General features: G+C 53.9%; 2 protein-coding genes across 4 annotated transcripts in view; one reads left to right on the top strand and one right to left on the bottom strand.

The window, feature by feature from the left end:
- The first annotated feature begins 2,062 nt into the window (after nt 1-2,062).
- LOC125455032 (uncharacterized) lies at nt 2,063-10,528 on the top strand. 3 transcript variants are annotated; one of them, XM_048536522.2, is made up of 3 exons: nt 2,063-2,204; nt 4,704-6,915; nt 8,965-10,528. In XM_048536522.2, the coding sequence occupies exon 2, from the start codon at nt 4,722-4,724 to the stop codon at nt 6,885-6,887; it is 2,166 nt and encodes a 721-aa protein (XP_048392479.1). In that variant the 5' UTR covers nt 2,063-2,204; nt 4,704-4,721; the 3' UTR covers nt 6,888-6,915; nt 8,965-10,528. The 3 variants fall into 3 exon arrangements, with proteins under 3 accessions (XP_048392479.1, XP_048392478.1, XP_048392477.1); XM_048536521.2 differs by lacking the exon at nt 8,965-10,528 and having other exon boundaries at nt 2,063-2,173; nt 4,704-8,373; XM_048536520.2 differs by lacking the exon at nt 8,965-10,528 and having other exon boundaries at nt 4,704-8,373.
- Nucleotides 8,868-18,271, bottom strand: part of LOC125455211 (tripartite motif-containing protein 16-like protein) — a 31,295-nt gene continuing 21,891 nt past the window's right edge. The window contains exons 6-7 of the mRNA XM_059648863.1: nt 11,944-12,027; nt 8,868-11,758 (exon numbers count right to left, since the gene is read on the bottom strand). Of these exons, the coding sequence (XP_059504846.1) occupies nt 11,184-11,758; nt 11,944-12,027 (659 nt within the window). The 3' untranslated portion in view covers nt 8,868-11,183. The remainder of the gene's footprint in view (nt 11,759-11,943; nt 12,028-18,271) is intronic.

The following is an 18,271-nucleotide window of genomic DNA, read 5'->3' as shown; positions in this document are numbered from 1 at the left end:
GGATCCCATCCTGTGCCTCCTTCCCAACGGACCATTCAGCAACACCTTCCAACAGAATCCTATCCAGTGACCACTTTTCACTGGATCATATCTAGCACATCCTTCCCAGTGGATCCCATTCAGTACTATCTTCCCAGTGGACCCTAGCCAGTGCCTCCTCACTGGCTTCAATCCAGCACTCCCTCCCACTTGATCCTATCCAGCACTCACTTCCCACTGTATCCTAGCCAGTGCATCTTTCCCACTAGATCCTATCCAGCGCCACTCCCCACCGGATCCTATCCATCCCCAGCACATCCCTCACCTTCCTGGATCTCTCAGTCTCCATCTCAGGCAACCAGCTTGTAAATGATGTCCATTTCAAGCCCACCGACTCCCACCGCTACTTAGAATACACCTCCTCCCACCCACCCTCCTGCAAAAATTCCATTCCCTATTCCCAATTCCTCCGCCTCCGCCGCATCCGCTCCCACGATGAGGCATTCCACTCCCGCACATCCCAGATGTCCAAGTTCTTCAAGGACCACAACTTTCCCCCCACAGTGGTCGAGTACGCCCTTGACCGCGTCTCCCGCATTTCCCGCAACAAATCCCTCACACCTCGCCCCCGCCACAACCGCCCAAAGAGGATCCCCCTCATTCTCACACACCACCCCACCAACCTCCGGATACAACGCATCATCCTCCGACACTTCCGCCATCTACAATCCGACCCCACCACCCAAGGCATTTTTCCATCCCCACTCCTGTCTGCTTTCCGGAGAGACACTCTCTCCATGACTCCGTTGTTCGCTCCACACTGCTCTCCAACCCCACCACACCCGGCACCTTCCCCTGCAACTGCAGGAAATTCTACACTTGCCCCCACACCTCCTCCCTCACCCCTATCCCAGGGCCCAAGATGACTTTCCACACTAAGCAGAGGTTCACCTGCACATCTGCCAATGTGGTATATTGCATCCACTGTACCCGGTGTGGCTTCCTCTACATTGGGGAAATCAAGCGGAGGCTTGGGGAAACGTTTGCAGAACACCTCCGCTCGGTTCGCAATAAACAACTGCACCTCCCAGTCGCAAACCATTTCCACTCCCCCTCCCATTCTTTAGATGACATGTCCATCATGGGCCTCCTGCAGTGCCACAATGATGCCACCTGAAGGTTGCAGGAACAGCAACTCATATTCCGCCTGGGAACCCTGCAGCCCAATGGTATCAATGTGGACTTCACCAGCTTCAAAATCTCCCCTTCCCCCACTGCATCCCTAAACCAGCCCAGTTCGTCCCCTCCCCCCACTGCACCACAAAACCAGCCCAGCTGTTCCCCTCCACCCACTGCATCCCAAAACCAATCCAACCTGTCTCTGCCTCCCTAACCTGTTCTTCCTCTCATCCATCCCTTCCTCCCAACCCAAGCCACACCTCCATCTCCTACCTACTAACCTCATCCCACCTCCTTGACCTGTCCGTCTTCCCTGGACTGACCTATCCCCTCCCCACCTCCCCACCTATACTCTCTCCACCTATCTTCTTTTCTCTCCATCTTCGGTCCGCCTCCCCCTCTCTCCCTGTTTATTCCAGTTCCCTCCCCCCATCCCCCTCTCTGATGAAGGGTCTAGGCCCGAAACGTCAGCTTTTGTGCTCCTGAGATGCTGCTGGGCCTGCTGTGTTCATCCAGCCTCACATTTTATTATCTTGGATTCTCCAGCATCTGCAGTTCCCATTATCTCTGATCCTATCCTGCATATCGTTCACACCAGATCCTAGTCAGCCCTTCCTTCCCGCTGGATCCTACCCAGCGCCCATTCCCACTGGATCCTACTCCTTTCTATTCTCTCCGTTATTTTCCGATACCACAGGTTGAGACCTCACGCATCCTTCTGACCAATCACAATGTTGACCGTGCATCCCCTTAAACGTGATTGGTTTCTTCCGCATAACCCGGAAATATAGGTCCAATTAAATCAGTGTTTACGCAACGGTGCTGCTGATTGGCTGATCGCGGGTAGACGGAGCGCTCTCACTGAGCTCGATCACCGGATCCCCTCCGCCCTCCGCCCCCCGTCCCCCACCCCCAGGAGCCGCGATTAGCCCCTTCCTCCTGGATACCCCCACCCCCGCAGCTGGAGCAGCGAAAGCCGCTTTCGAGCCGGAGCTGAGCCCCTTGGAGCCACCAGGTGTGTCCGGAGGGATAGAGCAGGAGCCGGGGTAAGAGGTGGCGATGCGGAGGGAGCCACTCCCTCCGAAAGGGAAACGGTAACTGCTGGGGCTCGGGGTGTCTCACCAAAGGAAACAGTGTAGCTGCTGGGGCTCGGGGTTTCTCACCACAGGAAACAGTGTAACTGCTGGGGCTCGGGGTGTCTCACCAAAGGAAACAGTGTAGCTGCTGGGGTTCGGGGTTTCTCACCAAAGGAAACAGTGTAGCTGCTGGGGTTCGGGGTTTCTCACCAAAGGAAACAGTGTAGCTGCTGGGGTTCGGGGTTTCTCACCGCAGGAAACAGTGTAACTGCTGGGGCTCGGGGTGTCTCACCACAGGAAACAGTGTAGCTGCTGGGGCTCGGGGTGTCTCACCACAGGAAACAGTGTAGCTGCTGGGGCTCGGGGTTTCTCACCACAGGAAACAGTGTAGCTGCTGGGGCTCGGGGTTTCTCACCACAGGAAACAGTGTAGCTGCTGGGGCTCGGGGTTTCTCACCACAGGAAACAGTGTAGCTGCTGGGGCTCGGGGTTTCTCACCACAGGAAACAGTGTAGCTGCTGGGGCTCGGGGTGTCTCACCAAAGGAAACAGTGTAGCTGCTGGGGCTCGGGGTGTCTCACCAAAGGAAACAGTGTAGCTGCTGGGGTTCAGGGTTTCTCACCACAGGAAACAGTGTAACTGCTGGGGCTCGGGGTGTCTCACCACAGGAAACAGTGTAGCTGCTGGGGCTCGGGGTGTCTCACCACAGGAAACAGTGTAGCTGCTGGGGCTCGGGGTTTCTCACCACAGGAAACAGTGTAGCTGCTGGGGCTCGGGGTTTCTCACCACAGGAAACAGTGTAGCTGCTGGGGCTCGGGGTTTCTCACCACAGGAAACAGTGTAGCTGCTGGGGCTCGGGGTTTCTCACCACAGGAAACAGTGTAGCTGCTGGGGCTCGGGGTGTCTCACCAAAGGAAACAGTGTAGCTGCTGGGGCTCGGGGTGTCTCACCAAAGGAAACAGTGTAGCTGCTGGGGTTCAGGGTTTCTCACCACAGGAAACAGTGTAGCTGCTGGGGTTTGGGGTTTCTCACCAAAGGAAACAGTGTAACACTGGTCCCCGCTGATACTGACTGGTCCCCGCTTGACATTGTAATGGTGGACAGAGCTGAAGTTGACTGCCCGGCAGTAGCATTGAGATCCTGGACAACTCTGAAACTGATTGAGTGCGATATTGTAAATATCTCACACCGTCAATCAAGTAGTTTCTACGAATGGTCTTTATGCAGTATGGGAACAGGACTGTCATTGCAGTTGTGGTGTTTCCAAGACCAGGACCATTGGGGCCAGGAATTCAGATCCCCGATTGTGGGAGCTGGAGAATTTGAAATAACTTAACATATTCGCACTAAAAGGCCAATCTCTGTAATTGGCAAAAAAAAACACAAGTTCTCAAAAGTGAACAAAAGCTGCAATCCTCACCTGGTCTGACCACAGAGACTCAGGACCACAGCTCTGTGGAATGGCTTAGTAAAACCAGACAGAGGGCAGCTACCACCCATCACGTCCTCAACAACAATCGGGAGGGACAGTACGGGCTGACCCACTTCGTGTTCCTGAAGCTAAACTCCAGTCATCACTCTGATTGGGTTCATATTTGCTGTTTCACTTCTTTGTTTTGTGAAGTGAATACTTTCTAAGTAAGAAGGAGATCCCCAATTCATCGACAGTGTGCTCCAGGTGCAGATCATTGGAACTGGAGTAAACTATTCAACTGTTTTGAGCCTGTTCCAACATTCATTTGTGATTGTGGCTGACCCATGGTCTAATTCCATTTCCTGCCTTTGACCCAAATCCCTTAATACCTGCAGGTAGCAAAGATTATCCGGCCCAAATTTAAGATGAATTACTGATCTTGCATCCACCGTGTTTGTGGGAGAGAGCTCCAAGCATTTACAGCCCTTTGTGTGTGGAATTGTTTCATGTTCAAATCTGAAAGACAGCCCTGGACGAACGCAGCAAGCCAGGCAGCATCTGGAGGAAAGGGGCAGTCAACATTTTGGGTGTTATCCTTCTATACCCAAAACATTGACTGCTCCTTTCCTCCAGTGCTGCCTGGCTTGCTGCGTTCTTCCAGCCTCCTCTTTTTCTACCTTGGATTCCAACACCTGCAGCTTTTATTTTTGTCTCTAATTGAGAAACAGTCCAACGGGTTTCCCAATGGGCAGACAGTCTGAGCTCTCTAGACCTGGGGAGGGGGGAGAGGGAGTGGGAGTTATCTCCAGGACTGTGACCTGGGGTGAGGGTCATTGCAAGGATGCTGACCTGGGGAGATCAGCCTAAAGGCCCTGATCAAGGAGTGGTTGCCTGTGGGCTCGTACTGTGCACAAATTGGTGAGGTTTTGTGTAGTGGGAAGTATTTTTCTGCGAGTAGCTGTCATTGTGAGCAAGTGGCAATGAATAACAGATGGTCTAGTGTAATGATTGTAACAGGTCTCTCTCTTCTCCCCATCCCCCTCTCGCCCACCCTCAGACAGCAGCAGCAGTCACCATGGCAGGGAAAGATGAGAACCTTTTAGCAAGTATTAACAGTGCCTTCTTGAAACTCAGCAAGGCTGAGCAAGTGCAGAGGGACAACCTGATTATGATGCAACCTTATGCCAACTGGGAGGAGTTCCTGATGCCAGCTCCAATGTCAGTTGCAATCCTCGGGGAATTAATCATCATCTCTTCCACCACTGATTTCCCTGTAAACAAGCACACCCCAGATAGGCAGTATCAACACATCAAATATCCTGAATCATTCCGTGCCTGCCTGATGCAGGTCAGTAACCAGGGCTGGAAGTGTTTTAACTTGGCTCATAAAAACATGGACCAGATCCGGCTTCACTCCCAGAGTGTCCCTATGCACCTGAAAAATGCAGTGAAGACCCTGATGCAAGGTGAGCAGCAGAGTATGGAGAGGTTGCTCCCCCTGCAGTTGGGCAGCATCAAAGCTGTTGCTGATGACTGTGTTGGCCTAGCCCAGGAGGTAGAGAAAAGCTTCTCCTCTGTTACTGACTTGATCCATGAGTTGCTGGAGGCTTGTACCAGCGCCAAGGGTATGTATGAGGAGGAATGCAAGGTAGTCCAGTGTTCCCTGGAGGATGCCAAACTTCGAAAGGCCACAGCAGAGAAAGAGAAGAGGCAGGCAGATGAATATTTCACCAGAATGAACAAACAGGTTGAGGAGGCCCATGATGCCTACAAGAGGGCCCTGGAGTCTGCTCCCAGTGAGTGGGGGGTCATGGGCATGTTTGCCGTGGAGAATTCAATCAATATGGTCAGCAACCTGGTGAGTGGCTTCATGTCAATGGTGACGGCAGACCCGGTGAGCCTCTCCACCACAGTGGTGGAGACCTTGGCTAATGTTAGCAATGTCATTGCTGAGAAAGTGAAGAACAAAGACCAAGCAAAAGCTCCCAGCCAGCAACCTGAGCTGGACCCTGTGGCTGCCAGCAATGTGCTCTCAAAATCCAGTGAGCTGCTGTTAGCCACTGTCAAACTTCAGGACCTGCTGTCAGATGATGCCAAACTGAATCTGGATAAACTCCTGGATCATGTGACTGGCAGTGTGAACTCTGACATCTCGAGGCACATGTTCCAGAGGATTAAAACAGAGATCAATCTGGAGGAGGACTGTAGCCCCAAGGAAGCAGCGCTGACTTTGTGCAGGAAGGGCATTGCCATCTGCGAGAAGCTGGAGGAAATTGGACAGTGTGAGAAGCCAAGTGAGGAGCAGATGGAGAAGGTGGCTGTGAGGATCGGGGAGCTTTATGGGAAAGTGGTCAAGTTCAGCGCAGGCTGCATGAGCACGAACAGCTCGACAGTACTCCCCCAGACTGCCCCCAACCTCTCCAAGGCAGCAGCGGAGCAGGATCCTGAGGACAAGAGCATGGTGCACACTGTGGTGACCCAGGCCAGATTAAAGATTGAGAATGCCAAGGCACATTTGGATAACACCCGGGCAGAGTACGAGAGGAGCTTCGAAGCGATGAAGCAGAGTAACAAGGAGCTGGATGAAATCCTGACTATGATGCGGAAATGTCAGGTGACAAAGATTGACTTTGATGTGACGTTGAAGATGTTGACCCAAGGTCTGGATGCCTTGGGGCGGGTGAGAGAGCAATGGACCAAGATGATTCGCTTCTTCGAAATGGTTTCCAACTTGATCCATATTTGCCTCACCAAATCCCTGAAAAAGTTTGTCACTGACAGTGCGGAGATCCAGGCAATCAAGGGATACAACCAGCAACAACACATCCGAGACTTAATTTATGCCCAAGCCTTTCAGGCAACTAACATATCCCACCTGGTCAATATGATCTCCAGAACCTACGTGGAGATTTCTAGCAAGTATCTGATGGACCGAGTGACCAGCCTGGGCCGGCTAATCACCCTTGACCCTGAAGATGCTGAATTCCAGCATGAACGGCAGCTGCTACAACAGGGCTGTGCTGAGGCCCGTCAGATGATCATGGAGCGGGTGCTGAGCAACAAGGAGCAGTTTGAGACTCAGATCCAGCAGCGTATCGAGGCCATTGACTCAGAGTTAAAGGCAGTGCTCCCTTCTGCCTCTGAGGTGGAGCTGCAGGCAATAGAGTGCTCCCTGAGCCAGGAAACCCAGACCATCTTCAGGGAGATTACAGAGGAGGAGGACGATGATCAGTGGGCCTGAGGGAGCAAGGGAAGTTTCAGTGGCAGTGGTGAGTTCTGTCCTGGGGATGGATGGAGACTCTGGAGGAACAAGTCAGTGCAGGTGCTGAGATCAAAGTGGCTCAGGCAGCATCCATGGAGAGACAGCAAGCTAATGTTTCGAGTCTAGATGACTCTTCAGGTGACAACTAGGAGTCATCAAGGCTTGAAACATTAGCTTGCACTCTCTCTCCATGGATGCGTGATGATGTTGGACTGAGGTGGACAAGGTCAGAAGCAACATGACAGGTTACATTCCACAGGTTTATTTGAACGTTGGACTTTCAGAAAGCATTTGACAAAGTCCCACGTAAGAGATTAATGTGCAGATTAAAGCGACTGGGATTGGGAGAAGTGTACTGAGATGGATAGGAAACTGGTCGGCAGAGAGGAAAGAAAGTACAGGAATTAATGGGACCTTTTCAAATTGGCAGGCAGTAGCTAGTGGGGTGCCACAGGGCTTGGTGCTGGGACCCCAGCTATTCACAATACATATTCATGATTTGGATGAGGGAACAAAATGTAACAATTTTGCAGATGACACCAAGTTGGTTAGGGAGGGTGATCTGTGACGAGGATGCAGAGATCCTTCAGCATGATCTGGCCAGGTTGGCTGACTGGGCAAATCAATGGCAGATGCAGTATAATTTGAATAAATGTGAGGTTATTCACTTTGGAAGCGAAAACAAGAAGGCAGATTACTACCTGATTGGCTGTAAATTGGGAGAGGGGAGTATGCAGTTGGGACCTGGGTGTCCTTGTGCACCGTTCGCTGAAGGTAAGCATGCAGGTGCAGCAGGCAGTAAAGAAGGCAAATGGTATGTTGGCCTTCATTGTGAGAGGTTTTGAGTACAGGAGCAGGGATGTGTTGCTGCAGTTATACGGGGCCTTGGTGAGACCACACCTAGAATATTGTGTGCAGTTTTGGTCTCCTTTTCTGACAAATGATGCTCTTGCTCAGGTTTACCAGGCTGATTCTGGGGATGGTGGGACTGACATGTGATGAGAGACTAACTAGGTTGGGGTTGTTTTCATGGGAGTTCAGATGAATGAGGGGGAATCTCAGACTTGTACAATTCTAAAACGACTAGACAGGGTAGATGCAGGGAGGATGTTCCTGATGGTGGGCGTGTCCAGAACTAGGGATCACAGCCTGAGGATTTGGGGTCGACCATTTGGGATGGAGATGAGGAGACATTTCTTCACCCAAAGAGCAGTTAGTCTGTGGAATGCATTACCACAGGAAGTAGTTGATGCCAAAACATGAATGTATTCAAGAGGCGGTTGGGGAAAATGAGATCAAACGTTATGGGGAGAACAATGAGGATTAGGTTTTTGAGTTGGATGATCAGCCATGATCGTGATGAATGGTGGAGCAGGCTCAAAGGGCCAATGGCATCCTCCTGCTCCTTCAATGAAATCACAAGCTTTCAAAGCCCCTTTATCAGATAGAGTGAAGAAAATCACACAGGCACAGAACGTAAAAGCAGAGAGATCAATGGGCATTGAGATTAAAAAAATCATACAGATGGTGTGAGTGCAGTGTCGAGAGGCCAAATAATAAGTCTCACACCATCTGTATGACTTTTTTTATCTCAATGCCCATTGATCTCTCTGCTTTTACGTTCTGTGCCTGTATGATTTTTTTCACTTCACCTGATGAAGGAGCAGTGCTCTGAAAACTTGTGATTTTAAGTAAACCTGTTAGATGAGAGCCTGGTGTCGTGTTACCGCTGCGATTTCCAGCATTTGTTGTTGTCAGATGGAGACTCCAGGCTGAGTTTGTTTCTCTTCCTCAGAGTCTTTGGTTAGATAGAGCCAAGGGGTGGGGGCAGGGCTGAAGGATCGTGGTGGGGTGGCATTGAGGGGCACCAAGGGTCGTGGAGGCAGCACTGGGGCACAAGGATGCAGGACTGAGGTGGGGGGGATGGTGGTTGGTGTGGGACTGACGGACACGGGATGAGAGCTCTGGAATTATGACCTGGTTTACCACATAAGAGAGTGGATTTGCTTCTTTACTGTTGTGATAAATTCTAAGAGAATGTAACTGCTCTCCACAGGAGGTTTGGAGGAAGTGTTCGGAGCCAGTGCTGAAAGGTGTGGAACTATGGCAGCAGCATTTCTGCAGCTGGTAATACATTAGTTTGGTTCCCTGTGTCTGTTACGGAGTTTTGGCACTTGGAGCTTTATTGTTGGGCTGTAACATTCATGTGTGGAAGAGCACAGAGACCACCCCCAGCTGGAGCAGTCCCTGGACCATTCTGATCCACTCTTCTACCTCTGACAGCTTATCCTATTGGTCAGGAAAAAGAACCACAAGAAATAATGAAACATTCCAAGCTGAAATTAAGCATGACTATATTTCTAAAGTCTGGACAAAACAATACACGTGTTATAATCTGTTACGGTCCACATGTTACAATCAAATCCAGTGAGGGTTGGATCTTTCATTAACACCAATATAACTGTCCAATCAAAATCCAAATTGAGCTAAAATTATTCAGTGAAGCACTCCAATTTATTGCTGAAACCACAGCAGCCTACTTTGGCAATTTGTGTCTGTATAAACTTCCTACAGTAATTTACAAATACAGATACCATCAGACCCTTTTTTTCATTGTCCTAATTCTGAGAGTTATTTAATATGGCCTTCTTTCCAGCTCTCTCTCTCTCTCTCTCTCCCATTTTATGACCAAAGGAGAATTAAACAACCTAGGGGCACGTGGATTGATAGCTAAGGAGGAACATTGTTAGACTATTAATTCAGGGACCTGGGTTCAGATTGGCAGATGGTGGAATTTGCATTCAGTAAAAATCTGGAATTAACAGTCTATTGGAGAGCATGAATCCATTGCCAAGTGTCAGAAAAACCAATTTGTTCACTGATGTCCTTTAGGGACGCAAATTGCTATCTTTACCCCTGGTCTGGTCTACATGTGACTCCAGACTCTCAGTAATGTGGTTGATTTGTAACTGCCCTCTGCACAATTAGGGGCAGGCAATAAATGCCCAGCTAGTGATGCCTATACCCTGTGAGTGAATAAACAACATCCAAGTCTCTTGTTATTGACATTTTCACAAAAGCTTGCAGTGATATTAAAGGTTTATCTTGTAAAGTTGAAGGCAGCAATTTGAGTCACTCTCTCACAGCACTCAAAACACTTTGGTATACATTTTAAACATTTTGTCCCCTTATGTTTGTGCTTACAGGTACAACAGCTCCGTGTTTCATAGTGTGTTTGACTGTATCAAAGTGAAACCTGGCTCAGTGGTTTGTCATTTATTAACACTGCGTTTATGCGTTTTGATGTGTGCTTAATATTTAACAGCCTGAGTGTAAGGTAATGTCTCTGTTTCTGATACTGTGCTCGGGCACGTTCCTGAGGACAGATACAGCAGAGAGTCACACGTTGGCTGAAAGCACGTTGGTGAAGAACAAAGAAGGTAATTGTGACTCTATAAATCAGTTCAAAATCACACAATAGAGTGAATGAGGAGGAAGTGGTGATTATCAGTGAAATAAGCTGAGGGGAAATGAGAATTTGTTTTGAAGCAGCGGTGGTTATTTTGTAGTTCTGACTGCTGTAAATTGGACTTTCCCAAAGTGGGTTTGTAAACACAACCAGCACCTGAGTGATGGTCTAGATTATCATTCCTGATCAGTGACAAGCTCTTCACTAGGAATACAGAGCCCCAGTGTTCGGACAGGGCTGCTGTTTCGCAGCTGATTGGATCTTTCTTTATGGTTCAGTTTGTGGACAGCGCCTGTCCCTCAATGTACTCTCTGTGCTTTAGCCAAGTTCTCATTTTACCTTCCTGCAGAAGCACAGGGCAGATGGGGTAACCCCACAGCCACTTGTTCAGGTTCTTGCTCCTGAAACCTGCTCCCTTCAATGAGGGGAACGTGACTCTCCTCTTCCTCCCTCATTGCTCCTGGTCCTCCCCCTCTCCATTTAACTGTTTCCTTCAGTCTCACTGTAAAGCTCTCCTCCCCTCCACATTCTCTCTTTCTGTCAGATGCCACTGAACAGAATAATGCTCCAAAAAATACATGTCAGGTTCATGTTCCTGATCTGGATCACAGTGATAAGAATCTATTTCTGATTGGGATCCTGAGGTTCTAGATCTATTTCTGGCCAGGATCCTGACAGTCAGGACCTATTTCTGATTGGGATTTTGAGGTTCATAATCTATTTACAATTGGGACACTGAGGTTCGGGATCTATTTCTGAGTGGGACCCTGAGAGTCTGGACCATTTTTCAACTGGGATCCTGAGAATCAGGATCTGTTTCCAATTGGGATCTGTCTTTCTAGTTTGGGAGTCTTGTTCTCAATCTGAATCCTGGTCTGCCGGCTGATTTGGAAAGCCGGAAGCAGGGACTGGGTGAAGCTAGTCTTGAATTGGTGTAGGAGCAGGATTGCATGGTCGCGGATTCCATAAAAAGACAAGGTCTGACAGGGAAAATCCAGCAGGAGGCCAAGACACTGGTACGGGACAGGCACTGGATCAGTATTCCTGTGATTGTGCCAGGCTATCCCACTGCCCTGGTCCAGCTCCAGGCACCAGGAGACCTCATTCCCCCCGAGGATAGAGGCAGAGCCACGGTCAGTCCGATTGATCTGGCGATAAGCTACACCGACACGGGCCGAGCACCCAGAAACCGACACTTCCCAGTAATGGATGCCAGCTGCAAACTCCTGGATTGCCAGCACCTGGTGCTGCCGAGTGAATCTGTCCGTGTGTTTGGGATAATTCTGGTTCTTAGGATGCGTGTTGGTCACAAGTTTCAGATCATCTGAAAGTAGCAGCCAATCCGATGCTGTGTTTGGGTCAAAGGTCACCACACTTAAGTCTGCAATACACAACAGAGGTATATGCATATCACAATCCAACACCCCACACACCATTCTCATCATAATTCACTGTAATTCTGGCTATTCAACCACCAGAGGCACTCTCACCACCAGGGCCCATCAGCTGTTGCTCAATCATAATTCAGACTGTAACTCAGTCACAGGCTACCCTCCTGATACTCACATTGCAGGAGATCCTGCCTGGTTTGTGGTGGGGTTTGATGCCTCTGGATGGGGCTGGATACAAACAGAGTCACTGCGTCAGCACCTGGCAAACAGAACCACAGCAAATGATCATTGCTGACCTCAGCAAAACCAACTTTCATCTCAGGGGGCAGCTCATTGTATTTGTGTGTCTTTATTAAACAGACCAGATCGAAACACAAATATTCGGGCCACACTGTCGGGGGGCCAGCGCTGAGGGAGCGCCGCACTGTCGGAGGGTCAGTGCTGAGGGAGCGCCGCACTGTCGGGGGGGCCAGCGCTGAGGGAGCGCCGCACTGTCGGACGGTCAGCGCTGAGGGAGCGCCGCACTGTCGGAGGGTCAGTGCTGAGGGAGCGCCGCACTGTCGGGGGGCCAGCGCTGAGGGAGCGCCGCACTGTCGGACGGTCAGCGCTGAGGGAGCGCCGCACTGTAGGAGGGTCAGTGCTGAGGGAGCGCCGCACTGTCGGAGGGTCAGTATGAGGGAGCGCCGCACTGTCGGAGGGTCAGTCCTGAGTGAGCACTGCACTGTCGGAGGGTCAGTGCTGAGGGAGTGGGCACTGTCGGAGGGTCAGTGCTGAGGGAGTGTGACACTGTCGGAGGGTCAGTGCTGAGGGAGCGCCGCACTGTAGGAGGGTCAGTGCTGAGGGAGCGCCGCACTGTCGGAGGGTCAGTATGAGGGAGCGCCGTACTGTCAGATGGTCAGTGCTGAGGGAGCGCCACACTGTCAGAGGGTCTGTGCTGAGGGAGCGCCACACTGTCGGAGGGTCAGTGCTGAGGGAGCGCCACACTGTCGGAGGGTCAGTGCTGAGGGAGCGCCGCACTGTCGGAGGGTCAGTGCTGAGGGAGCGCCGCACTGTCGGGGGGCCAGCGCTGAGGGAGCGCCGCACTGTCGGACGGTCAGCGCTGAGGGAGCGCCGCACTGTAGGAGGGTCAGTGCTGAGGGAGCGCCGCACTGTCGGAGGGTCAGTATGAGGGAGCGCCGCACTGTCGGAGGGTCAGTCCTGAGTGAGCACTGCACTGTCGGAGGGTCAGTGCTGAGGGAGTGGGCACTGTCGGAGGGTCAGTGCTGAGGGAGTGTGACACTGTCGGAGGGTCAGTGCTGAGGGAGCGCCGCACTGTAGGAGGGTCAGTGCTGAGGGAGCGCCGCACTGTCGGAGGGTCAGTATGAGGGAGCGCCGCACTGTCAGATGGTCAGTGCTGAGGGAGCGCCACACTGTCAGAGGGTCTGTGCTGAGGGAGCGCCACACTGTCGGAGGGTCAGTGCTGAGGGAGCGCCACACTGTCGGAGGGTCAGTGCTGAGGGAGTGTGACACTGTCGGAGGGTCCGTGCTGAGGGAGTGGGCACTGTCAGAGGGTCAGTGCTGAGGGAGCGCCACACTGTCAGAGGGTCTGTGCTGAGGGAGCGCCACACTGTTGGAGGGTCAGTGCTGAGGGAGCGCCACACTGTCGGAGGGTCAGTGCTGAGGGAGTGTGACACTGTCGGAGGGTCAGTGCTGAGGGAGTGTGACACTGTCGGAGGGTCAGTGCTGAGGGAGCGGGCACTGTCGGAGGGTCAGTACTGAGGGAGTGGGCACTGTCGGAGGGTCAGTGCTGAGGGAGTGTGACACTGTCGGAGGGTCAGTGCTGAGGGAACGCCGCACTGTCGGAGGGTCAGTCCTGAGTGAGCACTGCACTGTCGGAGGGTCAGTGCTGAGGGAGTGGGCACTGTCGGAGGGTCAGTGCTGAGGGAGTTTGACACTGTCGGAGGGTCAGTGCTGAGGGAGCGCCGCACTGTCGGAGGGTCAGTCCTGAGTGAGCACCGCACTGTCGGAGGGTCAGTGCTGAGGGAGCGGGCACTGTCGGAGGGTCAGTACTGAGGGAGTGGGCACTGTCGGAGGGTCAGTGCTGAGGGAGTGTGACACTGTCGGAGGGTCAGTGCTGAGGGAGTGTGACACTGTCGGAGGGTCAGTGCTGAGGGAACGCCGCACTGTCGGAGGGTCAGTCCTGAGTGAGCACTGCACTGTCGGAGGGTCAGTGCTGAGGGAGTGTGACACTGTCGGAGGGTCAGTGCTGAGGGAGCGCCGCACTGTAGGAGGGTCAGTGCTGAGGGAGCGCCGCACTGTCGGAGGGTCAGTATGAGGGAGCGCCGCACTGTCAGAGGGTCTGTGCTGAGGGAGCGCCACACTGTCGGAGGGTCAGTGCTGAGGGAGCGCCACACTGTCGGAGGGTCAGTGCTGAGGGAGCGCCACACTGTCGGAGGGTCAGTGCTGAGGGAGTGTGACACTGTCGGAGGGTCCGTGCTGAGGGAGTGGGCACTGTCAGAGGGTCAGTGCTGAGGGAGCGCCACACTGTCAGAGGGTCTGTGCTGAGGGAGCGCCACACTGTTGGAGGGTCAGTGCTGAGGGAGCGCCACACTGTCGGAGGGTCAGTGCTGAGGGAGTGTGACACTGTCGGAGGGTCAGTGCTGAGGGAGTGTGACACTGTCGGAGGGTCAGTGCTGAGGGAGCGGGCACTGTCGGAGGGTCAGTACTGAGGGAGTGGGCACTGTCGGAGGGTCAGTGCTGAGGGAGTGTGACACTGTCGGAGGGTCAGTGCTGAGGGAACGCCGCACTGTCGGAGGGTCAGTCCTGAGTGAGCACTGCACTGTCGGAGGGTCAGTGCTGAGGGAGTGGGCACTGTCGGAGGGTCAGTGCTGAGGGAGTGTGACACTGTCGGAGGGTCAGTGCTGAGGGAGCGCCGCACTGTCGGAGGGTCAGTGCTGAGGGAGCGCCGCACTGTCGGAGGGTCAGTATGAGGGAGCGCCGCACTGTCAGATGGTCAGTGCTGAGGGAGCGCCACACTGTCAGAGGGTCTGTGCTGAGGGAGCGCCACACTGTCGGAGGGTCAGTGCTGAGGGAGCGCCACACTGTCGGAGGGTCAGTGCTGAGGGAGCGCCGCACTGTCGGAGGGTCAGTGCTGAGGGAGCGCCGCACTGTCGGGGGGCCAGCGCTGAGGGAGCGCCGCACTGTCGGACGGTCAGCGCTGAGGGAGCGCCGCACTGTAGGAGGGTCAGTGCTGAGGGAGCGCCGCACTGTCGGAGGGTCAGTATGAGGGAGCGCCGCACTGTCGGAGGGTCAGTCCTGAGTGAGCACTGCACTGTCGGAGGGTCAGTGCTGAGGGAGTGGGCACTGTCGGAGGGTCAGTGCTGAGGGAGTGTGACACTGTCGGAGGGTCAGTGCTGAGGGAGCGCCGCACTGTAGGAGGGTCAGTGCTGAGGGAGCGCCGCACTGTCGGAGGGTCAGTATGAGGGAGCGCCGCACTGTCAGATGGTCAGTGCTGAGGGAGCGCCACACTGTCAGAGGGTCTGTGCTGAGGGGGCGCCACACTGTCGGAGGGTCAGTGCTGAGGGAGCGCCACACTGTCGGAGGGTCAGTGCTGAGGGAGTGTGACACTGTCGGAGGGTCCGTGCTGAGGGAGTGGGCACTGTCAGAGGGTCAGTGCTGAGGGAGCGCCACACTGTCAGAGGGTCTGTGCTGAGGGAGCGCCACACTGTTGGAGGGTCAGTGCTGAGGGAGCGCCACACTGTCGGAGGGTCAGTGCTGAGGGAGTGTGACACTGTCGGAGGGTCAGTGCTGAGGGAGTGTGACACTGTCGGAGGGTCAGTGCTGAGGGAGCGGGCACTGTCGGAGGGTCAGTACTGAGGGAGTGGGCACTGTCGGAGGGTCAGTGCTGAGGGAGTGTGACACTGTCGGAGGGTCAGTGCTGAGGGAACGCCGCACTGTCGGAGGGTCAGTCCTGAGTGAGCACTGCACTGTCGGAGGGTCAGTGCTGAGGGAGTGGGCACTGTCGGAGGGTCAGTGCTGAGGGAGTTTGACACTGTCGGAGGGTCAGTGCTGAGGGAGCGCCGCACTGTCGGAGGGTCAGTCCTGAGTGAGCACCGCACTGTCGGAGGGTCAGTGCTGAGGGAGCGGGCACTGTCGGAGGGTCAGTACTGAGGGAGTGGGCACTGTCGGAGGGTCAGTGCTGAGGGAGTGTGACACTGTCGGAGGGTCAGTGCTGAGGGAGTGTGACACTGTCGGAGGGTCAGTGCTGAGGGAACGCCGCACTGTCGGAGGGTCAGTCCTGAGTGAGCACTGCACTGTCGGAGGGTCAGTGCTGAGGGAGTGTGACACTGTCGGAGGGTCAGTGCTGAGGGAGCGCCGCACTGTAGGAGGGTCAGTGCTGAGGGAGCGCCGCACTGTCGGAGGGTCAGTATGAGGGAGCGCCGCACTGTCAGAGTGTCTGTGCTGAGGGAGCGCCACACTGTCGGAGGGTCAGTGCTGAGGGAGCGCCACACTGTCGGAGGGTCAGTGCTGAGGGAGTGTGACACTGTCGGAGGGTCCGTGCTGAGGGAGTGGGCACTGTCAGAGGGTCAGTGCTGAGGGAGCGCCACACTGTCAGAGGGTCTGTGCTGAGTGAGCGCCACACTGTTGGAGGGTCAGTGCTGAGGGAGCGCCACACTGTCGGAGGGTCAGTGCTGAGGGAGTGTGACACTGTCGGAGGGTCAGTGCTGAGGGAGTGTGACACTGTCAGAGGGTCAGTGCTGAGGGAGCGGGCACTGTCGGAGGGTCAGTACTGAGGGAGTGGGCACTGTCGGAGGGTCAGTGCTGAGGGAGTGTGACACTGTCGGAGGGTCAGTGCTGAGGGAACGCCGCACTGTCGGAGGGTCAGTCCTGAGTGAGCACTGCACTGTCGGAGGGTCAGTGCTGAGGGAGTGGGCACTGTCGGAGGGTCAGTGCTGAGGGAGTGTGACACTGTCGGAGGGTCAGTGCTGAGGGAGCGCCGCACTGTCGGAGGGTCAGTCCTGAGTGAGCACCGCACTGTCGGAGGGTCAGTGCTGAGGGAGCGGGCACTGTCGGAGGGTCAGTACTGAGGGAGTGGGCACTGTCGGAGGGTCAGTGCTGAGGGAGTGTGACATTGTCGGAGGGTCAGTGCTGAGGGAACGCCGCACTGTCGGAGGGTCAGTCCTGAGTGAGCACTGCACTGTCGGAGGGTCAGTGCTGAGGGAGTGGGCACTGTCGGAGAGTCAGTGCTGAGGGAGTGTGACACTGTCGGAGGGTCAGTGCTGAGGGAGCGCCGCACTGTCGGAGGGTCAGTCCTGAGTGAGCACCGCACTGGCGGAGGGTCAGTGCTGAGGGAGCGCCGCACTGTCGGAGGGTCAGTGCTGAGGGAGTGCCGCACTGTCGGAGGGTCAGTGCTGAGGGAGTGCCGCACTGTCGGAGGGTCAGTATGAGGGAGCGCCGCACTGTCAGAGGGTCAGTGCTGAGGGAGCGCCGCACTGTCGTAGGGTCAGTGCTGAGGGAGCGCCGCACTGTCGGATGGTCAGTGCTGAGGAAGCGTCACACTGTCAGAGGGTCAGTGCTAAGGGAGTGCCGCACTGTCACAGGGTCAGTGCTGAGGGAGCGGGCACTGTCGGAGGGTCAGTGCTGAGGGAGTGTGACACTGTCGGAGGGTTAGTGCTGAGGGAGTGCCGCGCTGTCGGAGGGTCAGTGCTGAGGGAGTGTGACACTGTCGGAGGGTCAGTGCTGAGGGAGCGCCGCACTGTCGGAGGGTCAGCGCTGATGGACCGCCGCACTGTCGGAGGATCAGTAGTGAGGTAGCACTTTCTTTTTTGAAATCATTCTGTAAGGATGTAAAAAAAATTTACCCAATGTTACCCGGACCGGAGGATTTAAGTTGTAAGGATAGGCTCGAACTTTTTTAATCCCAGGCATGTAGGAGCCTGAGTGGTTTATAAAATCACGTGGGGCAGAGATAAGTAACTAAATCTTTCCCTGGGATTGGAAAGTCCAAAACTAGAGGGCATAGGTTTATGGTGAGAGGGGAACGATTTAAAGCGACCTAAGGGGCAACCTTTTTACTCAGAGGGTGATGTGTTTATGGAATGAGCTGCCAGCAGAATTGACAGAGGTGAGTACAGTTACATCTAAAAGAGATTGGACAGGTACATGAATAGAAAATGTTGTAGGGTGTGCCCAAATGCAGACAAATGGGACAGGTTCAATTTAGGAAACATGGTCAGCGTGGATGAATTGGGTTGAAGAGTCTGTTTCCACGCTAGGAAAGGAGTTCAGACATCGTGTTGAGGTTGTACAGGACGTTGGTGAGGCCTCTTCTAGAGTACTGTGCGTAGTCCTGGTTGCCCTGTTATAGGAAAGATATTATTAAATTGAAGAGGGCTCAGAAACATTTACCAGGGTGTTTGTTACCAGCAATGGAGGGTTTGAGTTATAAAAACAGACTGGAAAGGCTGGGATTTCTCCACAGGAGCATAAAATCATGAGGAGCATAGAGAAGGTGAATAGTAAAT

This window comes from Stegostoma tigrinum, chromosome 9, assembly GCF_030684315.1.
Source record: "Stegostoma tigrinum isolate sSteTig4 chromosome 9, sSteTig4.hap1, whole genome shotgun sequence".
NCBI classification, from domain to species: domain Eukaryota; kingdom Metazoa; phylum Chordata; class Chondrichthyes; order Orectolobiformes; family Stegostomatidae; genus Stegostoma; species Stegostoma tigrinum.
Note: the sequence above shows the minus strand (reverse complement) of the source record. Positions and strands in the feature narration are given on the sequence as shown.

Bases quoted from the DNA above. Each gene is read 5' to 3' on its own strand.
- LOC125455032 (XM_048536522.2), top strand. From the start codon at position 4,722: ATGGCAGGGAAAGATGAGAACCTTTTAGCAAGTATTAACAGTGCCTTC.